The sequence below is a fragment of the Phocoena sinus genome, chromosome 3 (assembly GCF_008692025.1).
Source record: "Phocoena sinus isolate mPhoSin1 chromosome 3, mPhoSin1.pri, whole genome shotgun sequence".
In the NCBI taxonomy this organism is placed as follows: Eukaryota; Metazoa; Chordata; class Mammalia; order Artiodactyla; family Phocoenidae; genus Phocoena; species Phocoena sinus.
This window is the reverse complement of record NC_045765.1, coordinates 106137031-106157584: the sequence shown is the minus strand read 5'-3', so window position 1 is coordinate 106157584 and position 20554 is coordinate 106137031. Positions and strand designations below refer to the sequence as shown.

At 39.2% G+C, this 20554-nt stretch overlaps 1 protein-coding gene across 2 annotated transcripts in view; it reads right to left on the bottom strand.

Moving 5' to 3' along the window:
• The window catches only part of EDIL3 (EGF like repeats and discoidin domains 3), a 431167-nt gene that overhangs the window by 201567 nt on the left and 209046 nt on the right, over positions 1-20554 (bottom strand). For both annotated transcript variants that reach the window (XM_032627364.1, XM_032627365.1), the window contains one exon: positions 18447-18575. In XM_032627364.1, coding sequence (XP_032483255.1) covers positions 18447-18575 — 129 coding nt within the window. The remainder of the gene's footprint in view (positions 1-18446; positions 18576-20554) is intronic.

The window sequence follows — 20554 nt, the reverse complement described above, 5'->3', positions numbered from 1 at the left end:
TTTATATTGTTTTGATAATCCTAATGGACTACAAATTGTTAGGTAGAAAATGGTATCTTTGAGGTTAGCTAGAAGCAGAGGAAATGGGTTAACATAAATATAATAAGACATTCATTTGTCTTATAAGTTGAAGCGTACGTACATGAGCTCAGATGTTGTATTTTTTTCTGTCAAAAAATGTAAATACTCTTTAGTCCTTTCTAATCATGACCTCAAAATTCTTGATCATATATCAAGTATTACTAAATGAATATATTTTTTACAGTATAGAATGTACATAGGAACTATAAATTTTAAAAGAATGAGAAAGGTTGCAATACAATTTTTAAAGCATCTTCCTAATTGTGATGGCTTCACATTACCATTAATATCTCAAACCATGGTATCTACTCTGGGTGAGTTCATCAATAATAATGGTAGACGTAAAATATATATCATGTTGAAATTCTCAATTTGGGGGCCAATCTCCTGTTAGCTATGACTAGTTTGACACAAATTATCTCATATTTTTTGGGGCTTAGGTCATAATAGAAGAAACGTTAGCTACCATTTTCTTCTCTTCTTGCATCATTGGTAATTTCTCCAATCTGACATTTCTCTGTAGATTTCTTTTTAGGCCAATTGTGGATTTGGTGAGGGTTAATTTAACTGAAAATAGATAACATAAGCAGCCACATTGTGCTGATAGTGTGCTGCTCTGTAGAACTCCTACCTTCCCACAGAACCTCTGCACTGGTGACCCTCTGACAGATAAACCCAGTGAGGTGCCTCTGTCAATCCATGTGGCAAATAGTAGTATGATTAGTATACATAATTGTTAACAATAAGAAAACATAAAAGTTATCTTACTTTCTTTGCACCTATCAGGATTGTCTCTTGCACTCTTCTGGGGTATATGCACCTCAGTGTGGAAACAACTACACTATAGGTAAAGTGTCTAGGAATATGGATCTGGGGCTTTAACATATGTCCTATTTCTTTTAAATCATAAAACCATGCTCAACTACTTATGACTTGTAGAGAATAACTAATAGTTAATAGAATTAGACTTTTCTTATTTCAATTCTTTCTAATCTAATGAAGTATTCCAAATTTAAGAAAAAAAATGTTCTTCAGTTAACTTCAGGACAATTGCCTTTTTAAAAACTGGGTTTGGTATGACTAACCTTGTACTCAAGCCTATGTATCTTGGACAGGTGCTATGATCACAGGGTGACTATAAGAGAATGATCCACCCAAACAAACAAACAAAAAAATGAACACTGGGTTCTTTATTAACCAAAGAGTTTCCTAGTATGTAAGATTTAAAACAAAATAAAAACATCCTTTATCTAATACTAGATATTTATTTCTATCTATCAGTGAATCAAATCTTGAAGCAGCTTCCATAGTTTTTCTGGTTACTTTTGGGTAAAAAACTATCCTTAGCTTACTTTCAGTTAATAAACAGTCACTTATATTTTACATACTAAAATAAGCCCACTCTTGTAGCATCTAAAAATCCATAATCATACCCAATTTGAAAATTTCTTCCCCAGCTTAGTTTTACCTTAGGCTGGGAAAATTGCAGTGGGGAAGGAGCAGGCCCTCCCTTAACATCTGCAGTGTCTCTTACATGTCTAAATATTTAAAAATCATAAATAAGGTTAATAAATTGTAATATATATATTGTATATATGTGTATATATATATGTATATATGTATATGTGTATATATATATATGTATATATGTGTGTGTGTATATATATATATATATATATATGCCTGCCTGGAGAGGTCCAAAGACAAGAGATTGTGACTGAAGCTGCCTCTACCTGATATGGAGCAAGGGCAAGGTATTGTTTGAGGAATGGACGGCATTTGCAGAATATGGTAGGAAAGGGATGTGTATATATAAAGGATATATATATATATATATTCTCCTACATTTCTAACACTGTGGAAGACTAGATTTCAATTGAGAATCCCAGATACTTCAGAGTTCCAGAAAACAAAGTGAGGATGCTGGGGGGAAAGGACTTTCAACCCACCCTTCTCCATGGATACCCAAGCTCTACCTCCCACCCAGCAAACAGCTACCCAATGGCCTGTCACTGGGCTGAGGCGGGGTATGCACACTAGTGACACAGTCCATTCATGGCAGGGCAGATACAGAGAAGAGGCATGCATAGGCTCTGGAAGTATGTTGGATGCCATTTGACAGAGTATTCTGGGGTCCTGAGTACCTTGAGCATGGTCTAGAAGAGGGGAATCTGTCTCCAGGTGGGCATGCTCTTTATGCCCATTGACTCTTTGCCCCACAGAGAGGGCTGATGCCAGAGGAAGGCCAGAGCAAGGTTGCCAGTGTGAGATACAGAGCAGGGGACCCTCCTGGCAGTGTCCAAGGAGAGAACTGGAAAGGAAGTGAGGGACACACTCTCTCTCATTCCAACCCATCCTCTACTCTCTAGCTGTATTTTGGCCTCTCCAGTTTCAGAGTAGATGAGATGGAAGTCTTCCCTGATATTCAGGTTGAAATATGGCATTGGTTACCCTGAATGTGGCAGATGTGTAGCTGTGAGCTCATTCTCTTGTGGGGCAAGTTTGTAGGTTCTTTGAAAATATCTCATCACTAGGAGTTCTTTGCCTCTAGCTTGCCTTCTCGGATGGGTCACTATGCTCTGCTGCCGGTTCCCTGAGGACCACCATGTTGGCGGGTCAGAGAGCTTCCCTGGGCTTTCCACTTAGGCTCCATTCCTTTTAAGACAGCACAGTTGCTTGGTTTGGGGTCATATCTGACCCACAAGAAATCCACACACATCCTTTCCCTGCCATAGTCTACAAGTGCCGTCTATTCCTCAAACAATACCTTGCCTTTGCTCCATATCAGGTAGGGGCAGCTTCAGTCACAGTCTCGTCTTTGGACCTCTCCAGGCAGGCATTAAATCACCAGTATGTAAGTGAATATAAGAAGTCATTGCAAAACAAACAAACAAACAACAAAAAAACAAGTATTGTATTGCTTTCTGATCTCCCATGGTTCCTTTTTCCTTTATTAGTGATAATGTACGTAATGTATGCCATGTTTTTTAAAAGGAAATATTTGGAGGAAAAAAGGTTGTCTGCTTTTAAAATCTACCAGGGCTCATGAGTTTCGTACTTGAGAAACTTTTAAAAATAAAATGGGAAAAGAAATTAGAACCTCAAAGAGTGATTCTGCTTTCAAATGGCAAAACCAAATCATGTCCAAAGTCCCTGAAAAACAGAAAATGACCAAAAGGTTCATTTTAAATTTACTCTCTGAACCATTTGAGAATGGCAGGCCATAAACTACAGCAGAAAGATAGCTGGCAATAAACATTTTTCTTCAATCCAATCACTCTGAATAGGAAAGAAAAAAATTATGCTCTCAGATAAAATGTCATTTACATTCTTACAAGACCACACTTAAAGAGAAATTGAAATAAGTCATATTGCCTATGAGTTTAAAATATCAATTAAAAAAAACCCCAGAGACCATTGAGAGGTAAACTACCCCAAGGAAATAAGACAATTTCACATCTGTTTAGTTTTTGATATATAAGACCATCAACACAAAAATATACTAAATACCTTATATGACTTTATAAGTTAAAAAAGTAATTGACAGTACAGGAACTTATCTAAGCAGACTTAAAAGATTAACCAGTGTATCTAGAGATAACAATCTGCCATCCTGAGTCAATCCATGTATATCACTTAGGGTAATGTTGATAGTAATGCATTAACATGGACATTATGTTATCTTTTACTGAGAGAACAATGCACGTAGCAAGTCTTAGCAAAAGAAAAAAAATTCACAGGTGTAGACTTGCAGATATACAATGAACTTCATCCTAAATGAAGACACAGAAAATGATTCGGGAAAATGCTAGCCATATTGTCACCAAAAAATACCTTATTAATGTCTAAGTGGACTCTATTACTTGCTCTATTCAAATATGGTAAATCATTTATACACAGCTCCTTAAAAATTTGGAGTAATTGCTCTGCCTCGAAAAAGGCTGACTTGGACCTCTGGAGCTGGCCATGAGGGATTTATCTTTATTGCTATACATGCTGTGCTGTGCTGTGCTGTTCTCATTATATATGCCAAGCCAACATGGAAGCATTTGGAATAGTTATTTATTTTTAATATATACCCTGCTTTTCTACAAAGCAGTTGAAACAGCTTGCAATAAAATCTCTACAAATTAAAATAGCTGAAAATAAAAATAGATGTCCAAAACCGATAAGTAGAGTGGGAGCAATAGGAACTTAGGATAGAATACTTACTGGATTTGAACACTAAGTTTGTCTAAGCCAGCCAAGCAAAACAGTTTTTATAGTTTTCAGTATCTGATGACATGGAGCATCTTTGTACCTCAGAAAAGAAAAACACGTGCTTCCCTGAATTTATATAAAATATACAAGTAGTGCATTGATGTGTCCTCATATTTATTCACTCAACAAATATTTATTATTGTACACCTACTATGAGACAGGCACATTGCTAGATATAAAGGGTAAATTGATATATAAAACATACACATAACTCTGCCAAGTAAGGGCAAGTAACCCCAACAGGTCTAATGTCTAGAGACAAAACAATTGCAATTATCTCTGCTGTAATTCACCATGGTTTTCTCTAGGTTTCTATTTTAGTATTCAAACAATAAGGAAGGGTTTACTGAGCTCTTCTTAGTCACTCATTTATTCATTAATTCATCAACTATATTTTGAGTACCTACTACATGCAAAGCACAATTCTAGGTTGTGATCAGGAATCGAGGATGACTCAGGTGGAAAGTGTCTTTAAGCTACCTAGGGAGATGAGAAATACACAAATCAATACAAAGCAAGGTAGAAAGAAGGAAAGAAAAGCGCCATGCAAGGTGGAGAGTAGGGGGGCTTTCTTGCTTAAGGATGGACTGGGAATCATGGAAGTGCTCCTGGAGGAGCCGGGGCTGGCTTTATAGACAAGTGATGAGGGGAAGGGCTCCCGGCACAGAAAGCACATCAGCAGAGGCAGCACGATGGGCATTTAAGGAATGTGAAGGAAGAATGGCAAGTGCTCACTTGGGTGACACATTTGGTGAATAAAGGGGAACACAGAAATAAAGTAGGGAAATTAGGTCAGGGCTAGATTTTAGAAAGAGAAGAGGTGCAGCTTACGGAGCTGGTAACCCTAACTGTGCCGCTTGCTATGCAAAAGCTGGCAAAGGAAACACACAGCTAGACTCTTGCCCTCAAGGACTTCATGATCTAATACGTGCATGGCCAGGCAAATGCCAGATGCTTGCATTTAATTATTCTCATTTACCTTTCTTCTACCGCATGATGCATAGAGCTCTATACAGAAAGCAACTACATACCTGCCACAGCTCTGGGAAGGGCACGGATTCAAAACCATCTGATCAGAACCAGCTCTCCCTGTGCGTACCTTTTATGTGTGACTAGGGTTCTCAGGACCCATTTCTCCCACAAGTGTAACTCTTGTGCCACGTTCCTCTCTGAGTGAGGCTGGAGTCTGCCTTACAACATTATTCTTGAAGGATTCACTGCCTAGGCTGCAAAAACATAGCTCACAAAGCTCTTGCGTTCAGTCTGAAGAGATGCAGCATTAAAGCATATACAACAGGGAAAACGCAGCATTGGACTGAGCTGGTACGAAGGTAGAGGAAGAAAAGTGACTCCAAGAAAAACAGTGTGCTGACTGTATACCACAAATAATGGCAAAGACTCTCGTAGCAAAAGTGGCAAATGGCTCTCTAGATAATCTTGATGGAAAGCATCACTCATCACTCCTTCACCTCTCAGACAAAGGGGTCACCACAGGCAGGGCAACATTAACATAATCACTGTTTCTGGGAGAACCTTAAATGCTGAATCAAAGCTCGTAAAGTAGGCATGGGTGGACCTTCCTCTGTGTGTGTATTTGCATTAAAACATGAATATGTGCAGATGCAAAGGATCCCTGAAATAACTTTCCACCTCACCCCACCCTTGCTTCCTCCATATTTACCATTCATTTGGCAATAACCCCCTCACCTTCAGTGTCTCTACCTCACTTTTTCATCTGTCCTCTCTCCTTTGCCTAAAGTTTCAACCTTCCATCTGAGATTTCACTGTCATTCCCACTCCCACCTCTTCCAGATTATTGAGTTAAACAATATTAACCAAGTTTTTAAAATTACCTAACAATTAGTTAATAAATTGACAATCAATGTATCGACAATCTATTGGCCTTCTCCAAAAGGAGGAAAAAATGGACACTCCTCAAACTTATTTGGCCACAGGAGTCTTGCTAGATGACATGTTATTTTTCTCCACACTAATTTCACAAGCTACTGAAGGCAAATTCTTAGAGTTTTTTGTTCTTCCACGGAGCCCAGCATCATGGAAGACAGGGTATTAGTAGATGATACATTAATGGGTTAATTGTATAATAGACTAATGGTTTAGTTATTCCCTTATTCAAATATTTACTGAGTACCTACTATGAACTTTTTAGGCATAGAGAGCAGAGCAAAAAGTAAACAAATCAAGCCCTTGCTCTCAGGAAGCTTACTGTTTAGAGAAAAATAAATAAATAAATAATAAATATATAATATTTCAGGTGGCGAGGAGTGTTAAAAAATAAAGAAAAGTAAAAAGGTTGGAGAGTAGAGATAGCAGAGGAAGGTTTTACAAAATGACATTTTATTCAGGGTAGTTGGATAAGGGCACTCTGGAGAATTACCACTTGTGCAAAGGTCTAGTACAGAAAAGAAAGGGAGAGAGTCTTGTGGTTCTCTTGGAAAGAGAGGTCAGGTAAGTGAACACAAATGCAAAAGCCCCGGATTGGAAGCAGGCTTGGATGTTGAAGGGCAGCCAGAACGGTGTGACCCCAGCTGAATCAGCACCATGGAGCATGGTTGGGAATAAGGTCAGAAATGGCTGGGAAGAAATTGCATCAGTCTCTTGTGGTCGATACAGGACTTTGGATTTTACTCCAAGTGCAGTGGGAATCCGTGGAGGGTTTTATACATAGAAGTGACCTAACATGAGCTGTGATCTAAGAGGACCACTCTGGTTGTTGTTTTGAAAATAGCCTAGGGACAAGTGTAGAGACAGCACAATCAGTAAGAGTTTGTCCTGGCGGATAATGGTGCCTCAGGGAAGAAGTGAAGGTAGTAGGGGGTGATCGGAATGTTATATAGCCTTTAAGTAATCACAGAGCATATAGAAGACATTGAGTATAGATAACTCTTCTAAGGCGCTTTAATGAAAAGCAGACAAATGGAACCAAAGTACTAATGTGTTTTGCTCTCTCTCTCATTCTCTTTCTCTCTCTCCCCCCCCACACCTCCCCTTCTCTCCCACCCTCCCTCTCACTCTTCCTCTCCCTCTATTTCTACATCTATCTCTATCACTGTGTCTATGCCTAGTTCCCTCTTTTCTCCTTCCTCTCTCCCTAGCTACTGAGAAGGTGTATACTCTCAATGACAAGATTTCACTTTTTTAAATTGAGGCATCTAGGCTTCCTATTCTCTCTATTGCAAAATTCACTCAGATAAAATCAGTGTTTATTTTAGTACCAATTTCTTCTATAATGACTAAAGAAAAAGTATTTTGGAAACTAGTCAAAAATAATAATGAAAGTTTATAAATGTACTTCTAAATTGTCCGTAACACTTTCACATATATTAAATTGTCTGGGCATCATTAACTTGGACCTAAGAGAAGGCAAAGGGCCCAGTTATTTCTATTTTACAAAGAAGGAAACCAAGGCTTAGCATAATCATTAGTTCAAATTGATATGACTTGTTAATAACATAGAAAGAATTCAAGTTTGACTCTCTTCTACATTTAACTTCTTAACCCCCTTAACAATCATGCCTTTACTATTCAAATTAACTATACTCATTTTATTTAGCAAGAGTCAAAAGCAATTCCTTTACTTACCACTGAAAGAGTCTTTTTCATGTGGTTGGGAGGAAGAATACTCATTTAGAAATGCTTTAGTTTAAGATGTATCTTATAAATTGATTAAAACTTCCTGAATATCTAAGAATAATTTACTTCCAAGGAATATATTGCTTAAAATTTCTCTAAACTTATAGGCTGTAGCGTGATTGCAAAATCAATTAGGAATCGTGAGAGCAAAACTGATCAAGTTATATTCTAAAGGCTGATGTTAAATACCCACTCAATGCAATTGTGATTTCCGGATTTCCGATTAGAATGTAAACGTTGTCCTCTTTTTCAAAATCATTATTGTATTTTAGTATGTAATTGTATTTGTCTTGATTTACATATCACTTCCATTACAATGTTTTCTTTAAAATACACTGTACTATATTATTATGACTCAGCTAATGTGAAAGATAAAGTGACACAATGTATCTGGCCATCATCAAAAAGTCTCGAAACAATAAATGCTGGAGAGGGTGTGGAGAAAAGGGAACACCCTAGCACTGCTGGTGGGAATGTGAATTGGTATAGCCACTATGGAGAACGGTATGGAGGTTCCTTAAAAAACTACAAATAGAACTACCATATGACCCAGCAATCCCACTACTGGGAATATACCCAGAGAAAACCAAAATTCAAAAAGAGTCATGTACCAAAATGTTCATTGCAGCCCTATTTACAATAGCCCGGAGATGGAAACAACCTAAGTGTCCATCATCGGATGAATGGATAAAGAAGATGTGGCACATATATACAATGGAATATTACTCAGACATAAAAAGAAACTAAATTATTTGTAGTGAGGTGGATGGACCTAGAGTCTGTCACACAGAGTGAAGTCAGAAAGAGAAAGACAAATACCGTATGCTAACACATATATATGGAATTTAAGAACAAAAATGTCATGAAGAACCTTGGGGTAAGACGGGAATAGAGACACAGACCTACTAGAGAATGGACTTGAGGATATGGAGAGGGGGAAGGGTAAGCTGTGACAAAGTGAGAAAGTGGCATGGACACATATACACTACCAAACGTAAAACAGATAGCTAATGGGAAGCAGCCACATAGCACAGCGAGATTAGCTCGGTGCTTTGTGACCACCTAGAGGGGTGGGATAGGGAGGGTGGGAGGGAGGGAGACGCAAGAGGGAAGAGATCTGGGAACATATGTATAACTGATTCACTTTGTTATAAAGCAGAAACTAACACACCATTGTAAAGCAATTATACGCCAATAAAGATGTAAAAAAATTAAAAGTATCTAAATATAACCAATTTTGTGTCATCTAAAAACATCAAATTTTGAAAATTCACTATCTTAAATAACATCGTACACATTTAAAGCATTGATTATATATGTATATGTGTATATATACCTTTTTTCTTTAAAATTCTAGATTTTATCCTAATGATGCTGTTAAAGGCTAAAAACAAATGTCAGTAACAAGGCATAATGAAAGTTATAACAATATATTATACTGCCCAAGTTCATGAAAAGAAATTAAGTAAAAATAAATAATTATAATGCTATTGAAATTAATTAGAAAAAAACAAGTATTTACGACCCTAGTGTAATCCACTTGAAACGACTTTCCAAATCTGAACATTGTTCAGCTCCCCTCAAGTCCTCATTACCACCTCAGTCCAAGCCACCATCTTCTTTCCCCCAGCAGAGCCTATTCTTCACCAGTGGTCAGAGATCCAAACAAATGAATTAATATACTCTCTTGCTCTCCGCCCTCCAAAGGTGCTCTTCCAATTTCAATAAGATTAAAAAGTCCTCTCTATGGCTTACAAGGCCCTACCTGATCCAGCCCTTGACCAGGCCTCCTTTCTGCCTCCCTTCTCATCATTCATTGTGCCCTAAGCACACACCCCTCTTGGGACCCTAGCACTCGCTACTCCTTCTGGTTTACCTGGATGACCCCTGACATCATTCACATCTCTACTCAGGTGTCAATTCCTGGGAGAAAACTTTGGCCATGCTCTAAAATATCACTCAAAAACCTCTGCTCCTTAGTCCTTATCCTTATAATATGTATTATTATTGTTGATATTACATGTTACTACTACATTATTATGCATTATATATAATACATATTGCTACATTTTAATTCAATTTTTATGAAAATAATTGTAGAGTCAAATGCATTTGTAAAAAATCAGACAAAGAAATATGTGCACTTTACCGAGTTCTCCACAATGGTTAACATTTTTGCAAAGCTGTAGTATAAAAGCACAACTAAAATACTGCCATTACTATATCAAACTTATTCAGATTTCTCCAGTTTTACTTATACTCATTTGTGTATATGTAAGTAATTCTGTACAATTTTATCACATAAGTAGGTGTGTGTATCCATCATGCTAGTCCATATACCAAATAGTTCCAATACCACAAGGATACATCGTGTTGTCCTTTTAAGGACTCACTTTCCTCTATTCCCTCCCTAACACTTGGAAATCTGTCCTCCCTTTCTAAAATTCTGTCTTTTCCAAAATGTTTTACTTGGAATCATCCAGTAGGTATCCTCTTGGGATTGGCTTTTCTTTTTTTTTTTTTTTTTCCACTTAGCTTCATTTCCTGGAGATTTATCTAAGTTGTATTTATCAACAGTTTCTTCATTTTCATTGCTGAATACTAAGTATTCCATGGAATGTATGTACCAATGTTTGTTTAACCATTCACCTGTTGAAGGACATCTGGGCCAATCTGAGACTTTGTTTATTACCAATAAAGCTGCTATGAACATCCACATACAGACATTTGTGTGAATTTAAGCTTTCATCTCTCTTGGATAAATGCCCAAGAGTATAACTGCTGAGCAATATGGTAAATGAATATGTCCTATTTTTTAAATTATTTTTTTCTCCATTAGAATGGAAGTCCTATGACACCAGGGACTTGGTTATTTTGGTCTCTTTCCCTTGCTCCTGGCACAGAGCACCTAAAACCCTTGTAGTTTCCTGGGTGATAGGAGTGTCTTTTGTTTTAATGAGGCAGCTGTGGGTGGTCTCTTGGGTGAGGGATGGTCACCAGAAAGATCAAACCACGATTAGAAGCTTGAAATTTTCAGCCCTGCCCTCCCATTTTCTAGAGAAGGGAGAAGGGCTGAAAATGGAATTAATGATCGATCATGCTTACATGAGGAAGCCTCCATAAAAATCTCAATAGTATGGGATTCAGAGAGCTTCCAGGTTGGGGAACATATCCATACTGGGAAGGTGACACACCCCAATTCCACAGAGAGAACCTCCTGTGCTCGGGACCCTCACAGACCTCACCCTGTGTATCTCTTCATCTAGGCTTTCACCCGTATTCTTTATCACATCCTTTAATAAACTGGGAAATGTAAGCAAGAGTTTCCCTGAGTTCTGTGAGCTGCTCTACCAAATTAAGAGAACTTGAGGAGGGAATGTCCTATTTGTAGCCAACTCTGACAGAAGTCGTTGGTAACCTGGGGACCATCCAGAGTTGGCCGGGGGCAGTCTTGTGGTACTGAGCCCTCAACCTGTGGGATCTGACACTATCTTCAGGTATACCAGGACAATAACAGCCACCACCACCACAGATAGAGAGAAAAAATGGATGGCTGCAAGAGGCAGTGGGTGAGGGAGTGGGTGAAGGGGGTCAAAAGATACAAACTTCTAGTTACAAGACAAATAAGTGCTGGGGATGTACTGTACAGCATGGTGACTATAATTTTAAATACTGTATTGCATATTTGAAAGTTGCTAAGAGAGTAGATCTTAAAAGTTCTCATCACAAGAAAAAAATGTATGTTGCACACCTGATATGAATATAATGTTACGTGTCAATTGTATCTCAATTTAAAAAAAAGAAGGCACAGTTAGGTCAGGAAGTTGAGCAGTTGTGTACGTAAAGGGATGTGTGAGGCTCTGGGAAAAGCCCTGCGACTCTCCAACCCCAGGGAACACAGTAGGACCCAATGTCCTTAAAACGGCTTAACTTGGCCTGATGGTTCCTTAGACCATGTGCAGTTTCAGGTGCCTGGGTGGCCACCAGCAGAGGAAAGTGCAGCCAGCCCCTGAACAATATTTTCAAGGTGGAACCGTCAGCAGAGCCAGGGAGCTCATACTCGTTCCTAAGCATGTGGCAGCCTGTCAAAGCAGTAAGTAAGCTCTCAAAAATTACTTGTCAAATGCGTAAATAAATAAACTCCTGGCCTGAATGAGGAAGACTTCAGGAGAGAATGAGGCCCCACAGGGGTAAATGGCACTGGAAAATGGTAGCTAAGAGCAACAGGAATTAGGAAATCAAAGTTAAATATTGCCACAAACTGAGAGGCCTTGGAAGTTTGGATTACATGCAACAAATTTCTTTTCTTAAACTGTATTTGTGGTACCATCTCTATTCCTGGAGAGATCCTTTATGAAATCATGAGTGAATCAGTTCTAGAAGGTCAAGCCTATTAGTATAAATATACCACCTTCATGAGTCTAACCTTTCTGGCAAATTTTAACATATTTTTGTTCAGAACTTATGGTTTCCTGACAATCAGATTTCTTTTAATAAGTAACAGGAAAAAAGAAGAATGTTTAACTGTCATTTAAAGTAGCAATTTTCAAATATTTTGAGTTTGACAATATCTGAATATTTCATTGCAAAAAATCACAGACTGTGTCTATATTTGAATAGTGTTTCTGTGTAAATATCTAGTACATAGCTCTGCCAGAACAGTGCTCTTTGTGAGACTCCTGAAAAGAGTGAAAACAAGAAAATGAAAATGCCTTGGAACGCTGACTATTGCAGATAGATTAAGGGATAACATATTTTAAGAATAGTAAGCTAATATCTTCCTCTGGCCTGATTCTTTCAATCAGTTGAGGGTTCTTGCTGTAAGATGATTTCCGTTATATTAAGTAAAGCTTGAATGACAAAATTCAATAAGGTTGCCTGATTATACATTTAGTGTGGAGTTATATTTGTATATCCCAAGCTTCATTTCTCTGTGAGTATTTCTCTGCTTGGTATCTTTAAGACATAGTAATTCCTGGCAGTATAGTTCTAGAACACTGATTCCCAGCCTTGGCTGCACATTAGAATCATCTGGGGAGGTTTTAAAACTCCTAATGCCTGGACCATACCCCAGACCAATTAAATCAGAAGCCAGGCATTAGTAATTGTCATAAGTCTCCAGGTGATTCTAATGTGTAACCAAAGTGAGAACCAGTGTCCTAGAATTGTTTGTGTCAGTTTTACCAGGGTAATTGTTAATAGGCAGACCTGGGTCCAAAATTACTTCTATTGAATTAGAATCTCTACAGATGAGGAAGATGAATCTGAATATTTATCTGTACTCCCAGATGATTCATATACACACCAAGTTCGAGAACCTTTGGCTTATAGAGTTAAGGGGTCTAACATTGACCTGCAAAGTCCTCAGCGAACAGAAAACTCTGAATTCCCTATCTATAGTCAGAAACCTTCTGAGGTTGGCGGCAAGTCTATTTTGGAAGTCTCCTTAGAGGTCTTCATTTAGCCACTGTGGTTAAAGAGCTTGCAGGTGTCAGTAAAAACTCCAGGTTGTTTCAACACAGTTTTGAAGTGAATACTTAATTAGGACAAATTTATCCTCTAGTGGGAAAGCTAAAATAAAGAGGCCATCAAGCTAACATTAGAAAGAGTAATTTAACAAAATAATAATTACCTCTTAGAATTAAGGATGTAAGAGAGGAATTCTTATAGAAAAGCATAAAGTTCCAAATTAGGCTTCCCCCCCTGCCCTATAACTCATTTTTTTCAAAAAAAAATTACAATTAAAATTTTTTTAAGAGAAGGGAAAAATTAAAGACCAATAGGCATCCCCATTATATTTTAAAATATTCATCCATTAGGAATTTGTTACACTTTAAGATATGTAAAGTATGTTCTAAAATGTCTCATCTTACTCTAACAAATATCCTATTTAGGGAAACAGGGCAAAGGATTATTAATTCTACTTTTTATAGACATATTATTTCCAGCCCATAATACTGTGTCAAGTTCTCAGTAAGTGTTTATTGAATTGAAATGAATCATTGGATGAGAAAGCTGAATCAAAGAACCATTAAATACTAACCAAGTCTTCATCAATTGATCAAGATAGAACTGCATCAAAAATCCAAGTCTAATCCAGAATTCCTTCCCTAAAAGCAAGTTTATGCCCGTATAACTTGGAAATTAAAGGTCATTCTTTTAGCCAGTAGTCCTCAAGCTTGGCGCACCTAAGGACCATATGGATGCTTTTAACTATATCCAGGGTAACAACCAAAGATTGTGATTCGATAGGGCTGAGGTGGAACCAGATTCTAACAAGCATCACCTATCAGAAAACACATGTAACTGCAAAATATGTAATTAATCCAATGAACAGTGATTGTCAAAACAGCAAATACCATTGGCTAAATCTGAGAAAGGTGAAATATGTAATTTAAAAAAGTAAAATGACTCATGTCCCCAATAGATATTTGTTGAATGTATGAATCCATTAGTTAATAGTATCAAATTAACACCAAACTGGTTTACAACATTTAGCATAATATACAAAGAGGAAAATTTTAGATTCTGTGATTTTTCTGGCCAACTTTCTCAGTTTGAACTTTTTGGCCAACCCAGTAAAAGGAATTGAAGGTTGCAGAGCTGTGCACAGGTAGGGAGAATGCACAGAATGCCTTCAGTAAGATGGGCATAGAATTCTGAGAATGAAGAAACAGTCCTTCCCTAAGGCATTAGATTTGTAACTAGGCAACAAATAAAATATGATTACTTCTAGCCAGCCCAAAATGCGGCTCCCACCAGAAAAGTGCTTGCTTAAAAATGCCTTTCAAAAGTCTAACCTCTAGACAATTTTGGTGTTCAACTCATCTTATAATTTACATCTTATAATTACACACACATATGTGTATATATACATATATGTACATATACATATATACACATAATTACATATATATGTATATGATACACATTAATGTATGGCATTTTAAGAACATGTATAATTTGATAATTCTATATAAAAACCAATACTAATCATTATTAGTTATAAAGTTACAACCTCATGCTATTTTCATTACCAAAACAGCATTTGTAATGGCTAAAATCCAAAATACTGGCAATAACCAATGCTTGTGACAATAGGAAACTCTCACTCTTTGCTGACAAGTACGCAAAATGGTACAGCCACTGTGGAAGGCAGTTTGGCAGTTTCTGACAAAACTAAATGTACTGTTACCATAAGAATTACACTCTTAGGTATTTACTCAAATGGGTTGAAAACTTATGTCCACACAAAAACCTGCACATGAATGTTTATGGCAGCTTTATTCATAACTGCCAAAAATAGAAGCAACTAAGACGTTCTTTAATAGGTGAACGAATGAACACATTGAAGTACATCCATAAAGTGGAATATTATTCAGTGGTTAAAAACAAAAAGAGATATCAAGTCACAAAAAGTGGAGGAAACTTAAATACATACTGCTAAGTGAAACAGGTTACTCTGAAAAGTCTACATAGTATATGATTCCAGCTACATACTGTAGGATTCCAACTGTATGACATTCTGGAAAAGGCAAAACCACAGAGACAGTAAAAAAAAAAAAAATCAGTGGTTGCCAGGGGTTGGGTGTAGGGAGGGAGGGATGAATAGGCAGAGCACCGATTTTTAGGTTAATGAAACTATTTTGTATGAGGCTTTGGTGGACACATGCTATTATGCATTTTTCAAAATCCATAGAACTGTACAGTACAAATAGTAAACCCTAATGTAAACTATGGACTTTACTTAATAATACTATATTAATATCAGTTCATCAACTATAACAAATATACCCGATTAATGCAACAAGTTAATAAGAGAGAAGACTAAGGAAGGGGGATATACGGGAACTTTCTGTACTCTCTGCTCAATTTTTCTGTAAACCTCCAACTGTTCGCAAAACCAAAACCTAATTTAAAAAAAAATATGTAGGTAATATTAATGCTAGCACTGGAAACATTTTTTCTAATTTGTAACATACTGACAAAATAGTTGTTAAACTAAACCTATTAACTATGTATTTGTCACTCCTATATCATGAAACTTAAAATTCTTTAACTATTTAGCATATTCCAAAAGATATTTAATTCACATTCTGTCATATAGAACTAAATTAATAAGCCCTGCTATAACGGGATGTCTGAAGAATTTTTTTCAGTTCTTTTCCCAAATGAAATGTTCATATTATATTGGTCCATCTCTGATTTTCACTATAGTTTTTATTAGCAAAAAGATAATATTTTGCCTGTAATGCATTGTTATGTAACTGAATGCAGAAGTTGCTACCTTAACCTATGAGATGACTGGTTATAGCTACTGAAAGCCTTGTGCAGTTTTCCTCAAACTTCGATATGTGTAGGAGTCAACTGGGGATCATTTTTAAAAACAGATTCTGATTTAATTGGTTTGAGGTGGCACCTGGTAATCTGCATTTCCAACAAGCTTCCAGGAAATGCTGATGCAGGACTACACTTTGAATAGCAAGGTTCTAGAGTATATCTAGGCTATAAGATAATTACCACTGTGAAACGCAAACCCAAATCCCTAGCAGTTCTTGCAAGGGACTAAACAGCTGCTTTTTTTGGTTCTCCCACCTGGAAAAGCTCTCAGGGCTTCCAGCACTTCTAAATTTTCTTTCCCAATATATAATCCTTTTCAATTTTATCTGTAAAGAGGAAGACCTGATAACCTTTGTACAGTAAGCAAGCTACCCATTTAGTCATAATACTCTCCTAGCTTGTATGAGCCAGAGATCATTTATTTCTAGTTCAATTCCTCTATTTATATGTCTTCAAGCACAGAAAGGTCAAGTGACTGGCTCAGGGTCACTTATCCAATAACTTAGAGGTCAGGTCTCAAATCCAGGTCTCTGATTCCAAATCCAATCCCTTTCCCTTATTCTCTGCTGCTTCTAATAGTGATGCACTTCAGAGAAGAGGGCCCAGTTTGTTTAGACCACAAAATCCCAGTTCTAAATATACCTCAGCCTCCACCTTCCCATAAACCTTAAACATAGGTTTAAGGTCTTACAGAACCTGAGTCTTGAAGGAGGAACAGGATACTGATCAGAGGGAGGGGAAGAGGGGAATGGCGAACGTCCTAGCATGAGTAGTGAATATATAAGCCACGAATACTAGAGTGATGATTAAGACCATGATGTTAAGAATGAGTAAGGCAAAATTGGATATGTCAGACAGAGCCAGATTTCCAATCATCAGCAAAAAATGCAGAGTGCATCCTGGCTCTGAGACTTTGAGAATATTGCGTACTTTTCTGGAGACCTGCAATGGCCAGGAATTTGTGGAATTTCTGTAGAAGCCTGTTATAATACATATAATACAGCCTATTGTAATACCTACACTGCTTGTAACTGTCTCTAAGGGCTCAGATCACCAACAAGGGACTGAGAAGCTCCTGATTTTTGTCAGGCTGAGTCCAAAGTCCCCACAGCTGATTTTTCCTTATTGTAGCATCACTGCTCAGCCTTCACACATGAATATCTCAAAACATCTCTGGAAAGACAGAGATGGGAGCCCAGAATCCTGGCTGCCTTGACATTTACCTAATCACCTGAAGAGAATATTACTAACTTATTGGCAAAGCTTTGTGACATAGTGTCAGAGCAGCATCCAGAGGAAGACAGTCTGGCAACCCCACTTGAGCCCCCCAATCAAGGGCTGCTTGCATAGAGCACACACACTTACAGAGGAATCCCCTCTTGAAATGAGAATAGAATTTTCATGATGGGATGCTGTCCAGTGTTTAGTGGCAAGGACTGCACCCAAGGTCATATCATCCTAACTTTTTTTTTTCCTGTGCTGCAGGGTTCTAGGGTGGAGAGTGTAAGAGTATACAAAGGCAGACTTTTACTGTTAAAAATCCTTAGAAGGACAGTAACGTTGAGCCATACTTCTAAGAAGAAATCATCACAAGTGGACATATTTTGTTTAACTTCAGGTTAAATAAGAACAAGCATAAAAGAGAGACATGCAGATAGCACAGTTGTTGAACTTACAAAGATTTTCACACTAAAATTGCTGGCATGTGAGAGGGAGGAAACTGGCTTATAGATAGGTCAGAGTGGGCAGTTTTCTTTTCTGGGTATCATCTCTGAACCGAATCAACAGAATAATGTCTAGGAAGCTTGAAGAATGCAGCTTTAGGACAAATGTGAAAGAAAGAGACACATATCAGTTCAATATAAAAGCAGCATTTTGCAAGTATGGCTGAACAATGATGAAAAGGGTCAACACGCCTGGGAGGATAGAAACACAGTCTAGGAGTCAGTGGGGAATGTGGTGTATTCAGTGGGAGAGAAGTAGCTAGCATTAGCCAATGGCCAAGGTTCTTTGCTGCTCAAAGATTCTATCATTCTATTACAAACAAGAATAATGACTTGTATATTTTGCAATCAATGATAATAAAAGCACAATGACTGTGGATGACTTACTGTGCTGACAGTGAATCCCATTAAATCCTCGGGGACATTTACAGACATAGCCTATGAATGTATCCCCTCGGTATGCTTCACTTATTTCACAGGTTCCTCCGTTATGGCACGGATTAGGAGTGCAGGGACCTGAAAGATAGAAAAAGAATATTGCTGCATGATGCATATGCTTTAAAGTAGACATTGGGTCAACATTTTGCAATTAATTTTATAGAGGAAAGTGTTCTGGATATTAGTGCCATAGGAAATGTAGTAGTTGGGGGAGTTCTAGAGATCAATGGCATGGGTTTGAATCCTGGTTTCATCACTTTCTAGCCATGTGGTCTTGGACGATTTATAACCTCTCCTTACCTCAGTCTCATCTTCTGTTGAATGCAATACTAATACAATCTACCACAAAGGGGGATGATAGAAATGAAAAGAATTCATACAGGGCTTCCCTGGTGGCGCAGTGGTTGAGAGTCCGCCTGCCAATGCAGGGGACACGGGTTCGAGCCCTGGTCTGGGAAGATCCCACATGCCGCGGAGCAACTGGGCCCGTGAGCCACAACGACTGAGCCTGTGCGTCTGGAGCCTGTGCTCCGCAACAAGAGAGGCCGTGATAGTGAGAGGCCCGCGCACAGTGATGAAGAGTGGCCCCCGCTCGCTGCAACTAGAGAAAGCCTTCACACAGAAACGAAGACACAGCACAGCCAAAAATAAATAAATAAATAAATAAATGAGGGGGACGAGGGGAAGATGGCGGAAGACTAAGACGCGGAGATCACCTTCCTCCCCACAGATACACCAGAAATACATCTACACGTGGAACAACTCCTACAGAACACCTACTGAATGCTGGCAGAAGACCTCAGACCTTCCAAAAGGCAAGAAACTCCCCCACGTACCTGGGTAGGGCAAAAGAAAAAAAAAAAAAAACACAGACAAAAGAATAGGGACGGGACCTGCACCAGTGGGAGGGAGCTGTGAAGGAGGAAATGTTTCTACATACTAGGAAGCCCCTTCGCGGGCGGAGACTGCGGGAGGCGGAAGCAGGGAACTTCGAAGCCGCGGAGGAGAGCGCAGCAACAGGGGTGTGGAGGGCAAAGCGGCAAGATTCCCGCACAGAGGAACGGTGCCGACCTGCACTCACCAGCCCAAGAGGCTTGTCTGCTCCCCCGCCAGGGCGGGCGGGGCTGGGAGCTGAGGCTTGGGCTTTGGTCGCAGCACAGGGAGAGGACTGGGTTGGCAGTGTGAACACAGCCTGAAGGGGATAGAGCACCACAGCTAGCCGGGAGGGAGTCCGGGAAAAGTCTGGACCTGCCGAAGAGGCAAGAGACTTTTTCTTCCCTCTTTGTTTCCTGGTGCGCGAGGAGAGGGGATTAAGAGCTCTGCTTAAAGGAGCTCCAGAGACGGGCGCGAGCCGCGGCTAAAAGCACGGACCCCAGAGACGGCAGGAGACGCTAAGGCTGCTGCTGCCGCTGCCAAGAAACCTGTGTGCGAGCACAGGTCACTATCCACACCTCCTTTCCGGGGAGCCTGTGCAGCCCGCCACTGCCGGGTTCCTGGGATCCAGGGACAACTTACCCGGGAGAACGCATGGCGTGCCTCAGGCTGGTGCAACGTCGCGCCGGCCTCTGCCGCCGCAGGCCCGCCCCTCCCTCCGTGCCCCTCCCTCCACCCCCCGTGCCCCTCCCCCCACCCCCACGACGCCGCAGGCCCGCCCCTCACTCCGTGCCCCTCCCCACCCCCTCCCCGGCCTGAGTAATCCAGAGTCCCTGAATCAGCGGCTCCTTTAACCCCGTCCTGTCTGAGAAAAACACAGACGCCCTCTGGCGACCTACACGCAGAGGCGGGGCCAAATCCAAAGCTGAGCCTCTGGGAGCTGTGAAAACAAAGAGAAAGGGAAATCTCTCCCAGCAGCCTCAGAAGCAGCGGATTATAGCTCCACAATCAACTTGATGTACGCTGCATCTGTGGAATAGATAAGGAATGATCCCAAATTAAGGAGGTCGACTTTGAGAGCAAGATTTACGATTTTTTCCCCTTTTCTTCTTTTTGTGAGTCTGTATGTGTATGCTTCTGTGTGAGATTTTGTCTGTACAGCTTTGCTTCTACCATGTGTCCTA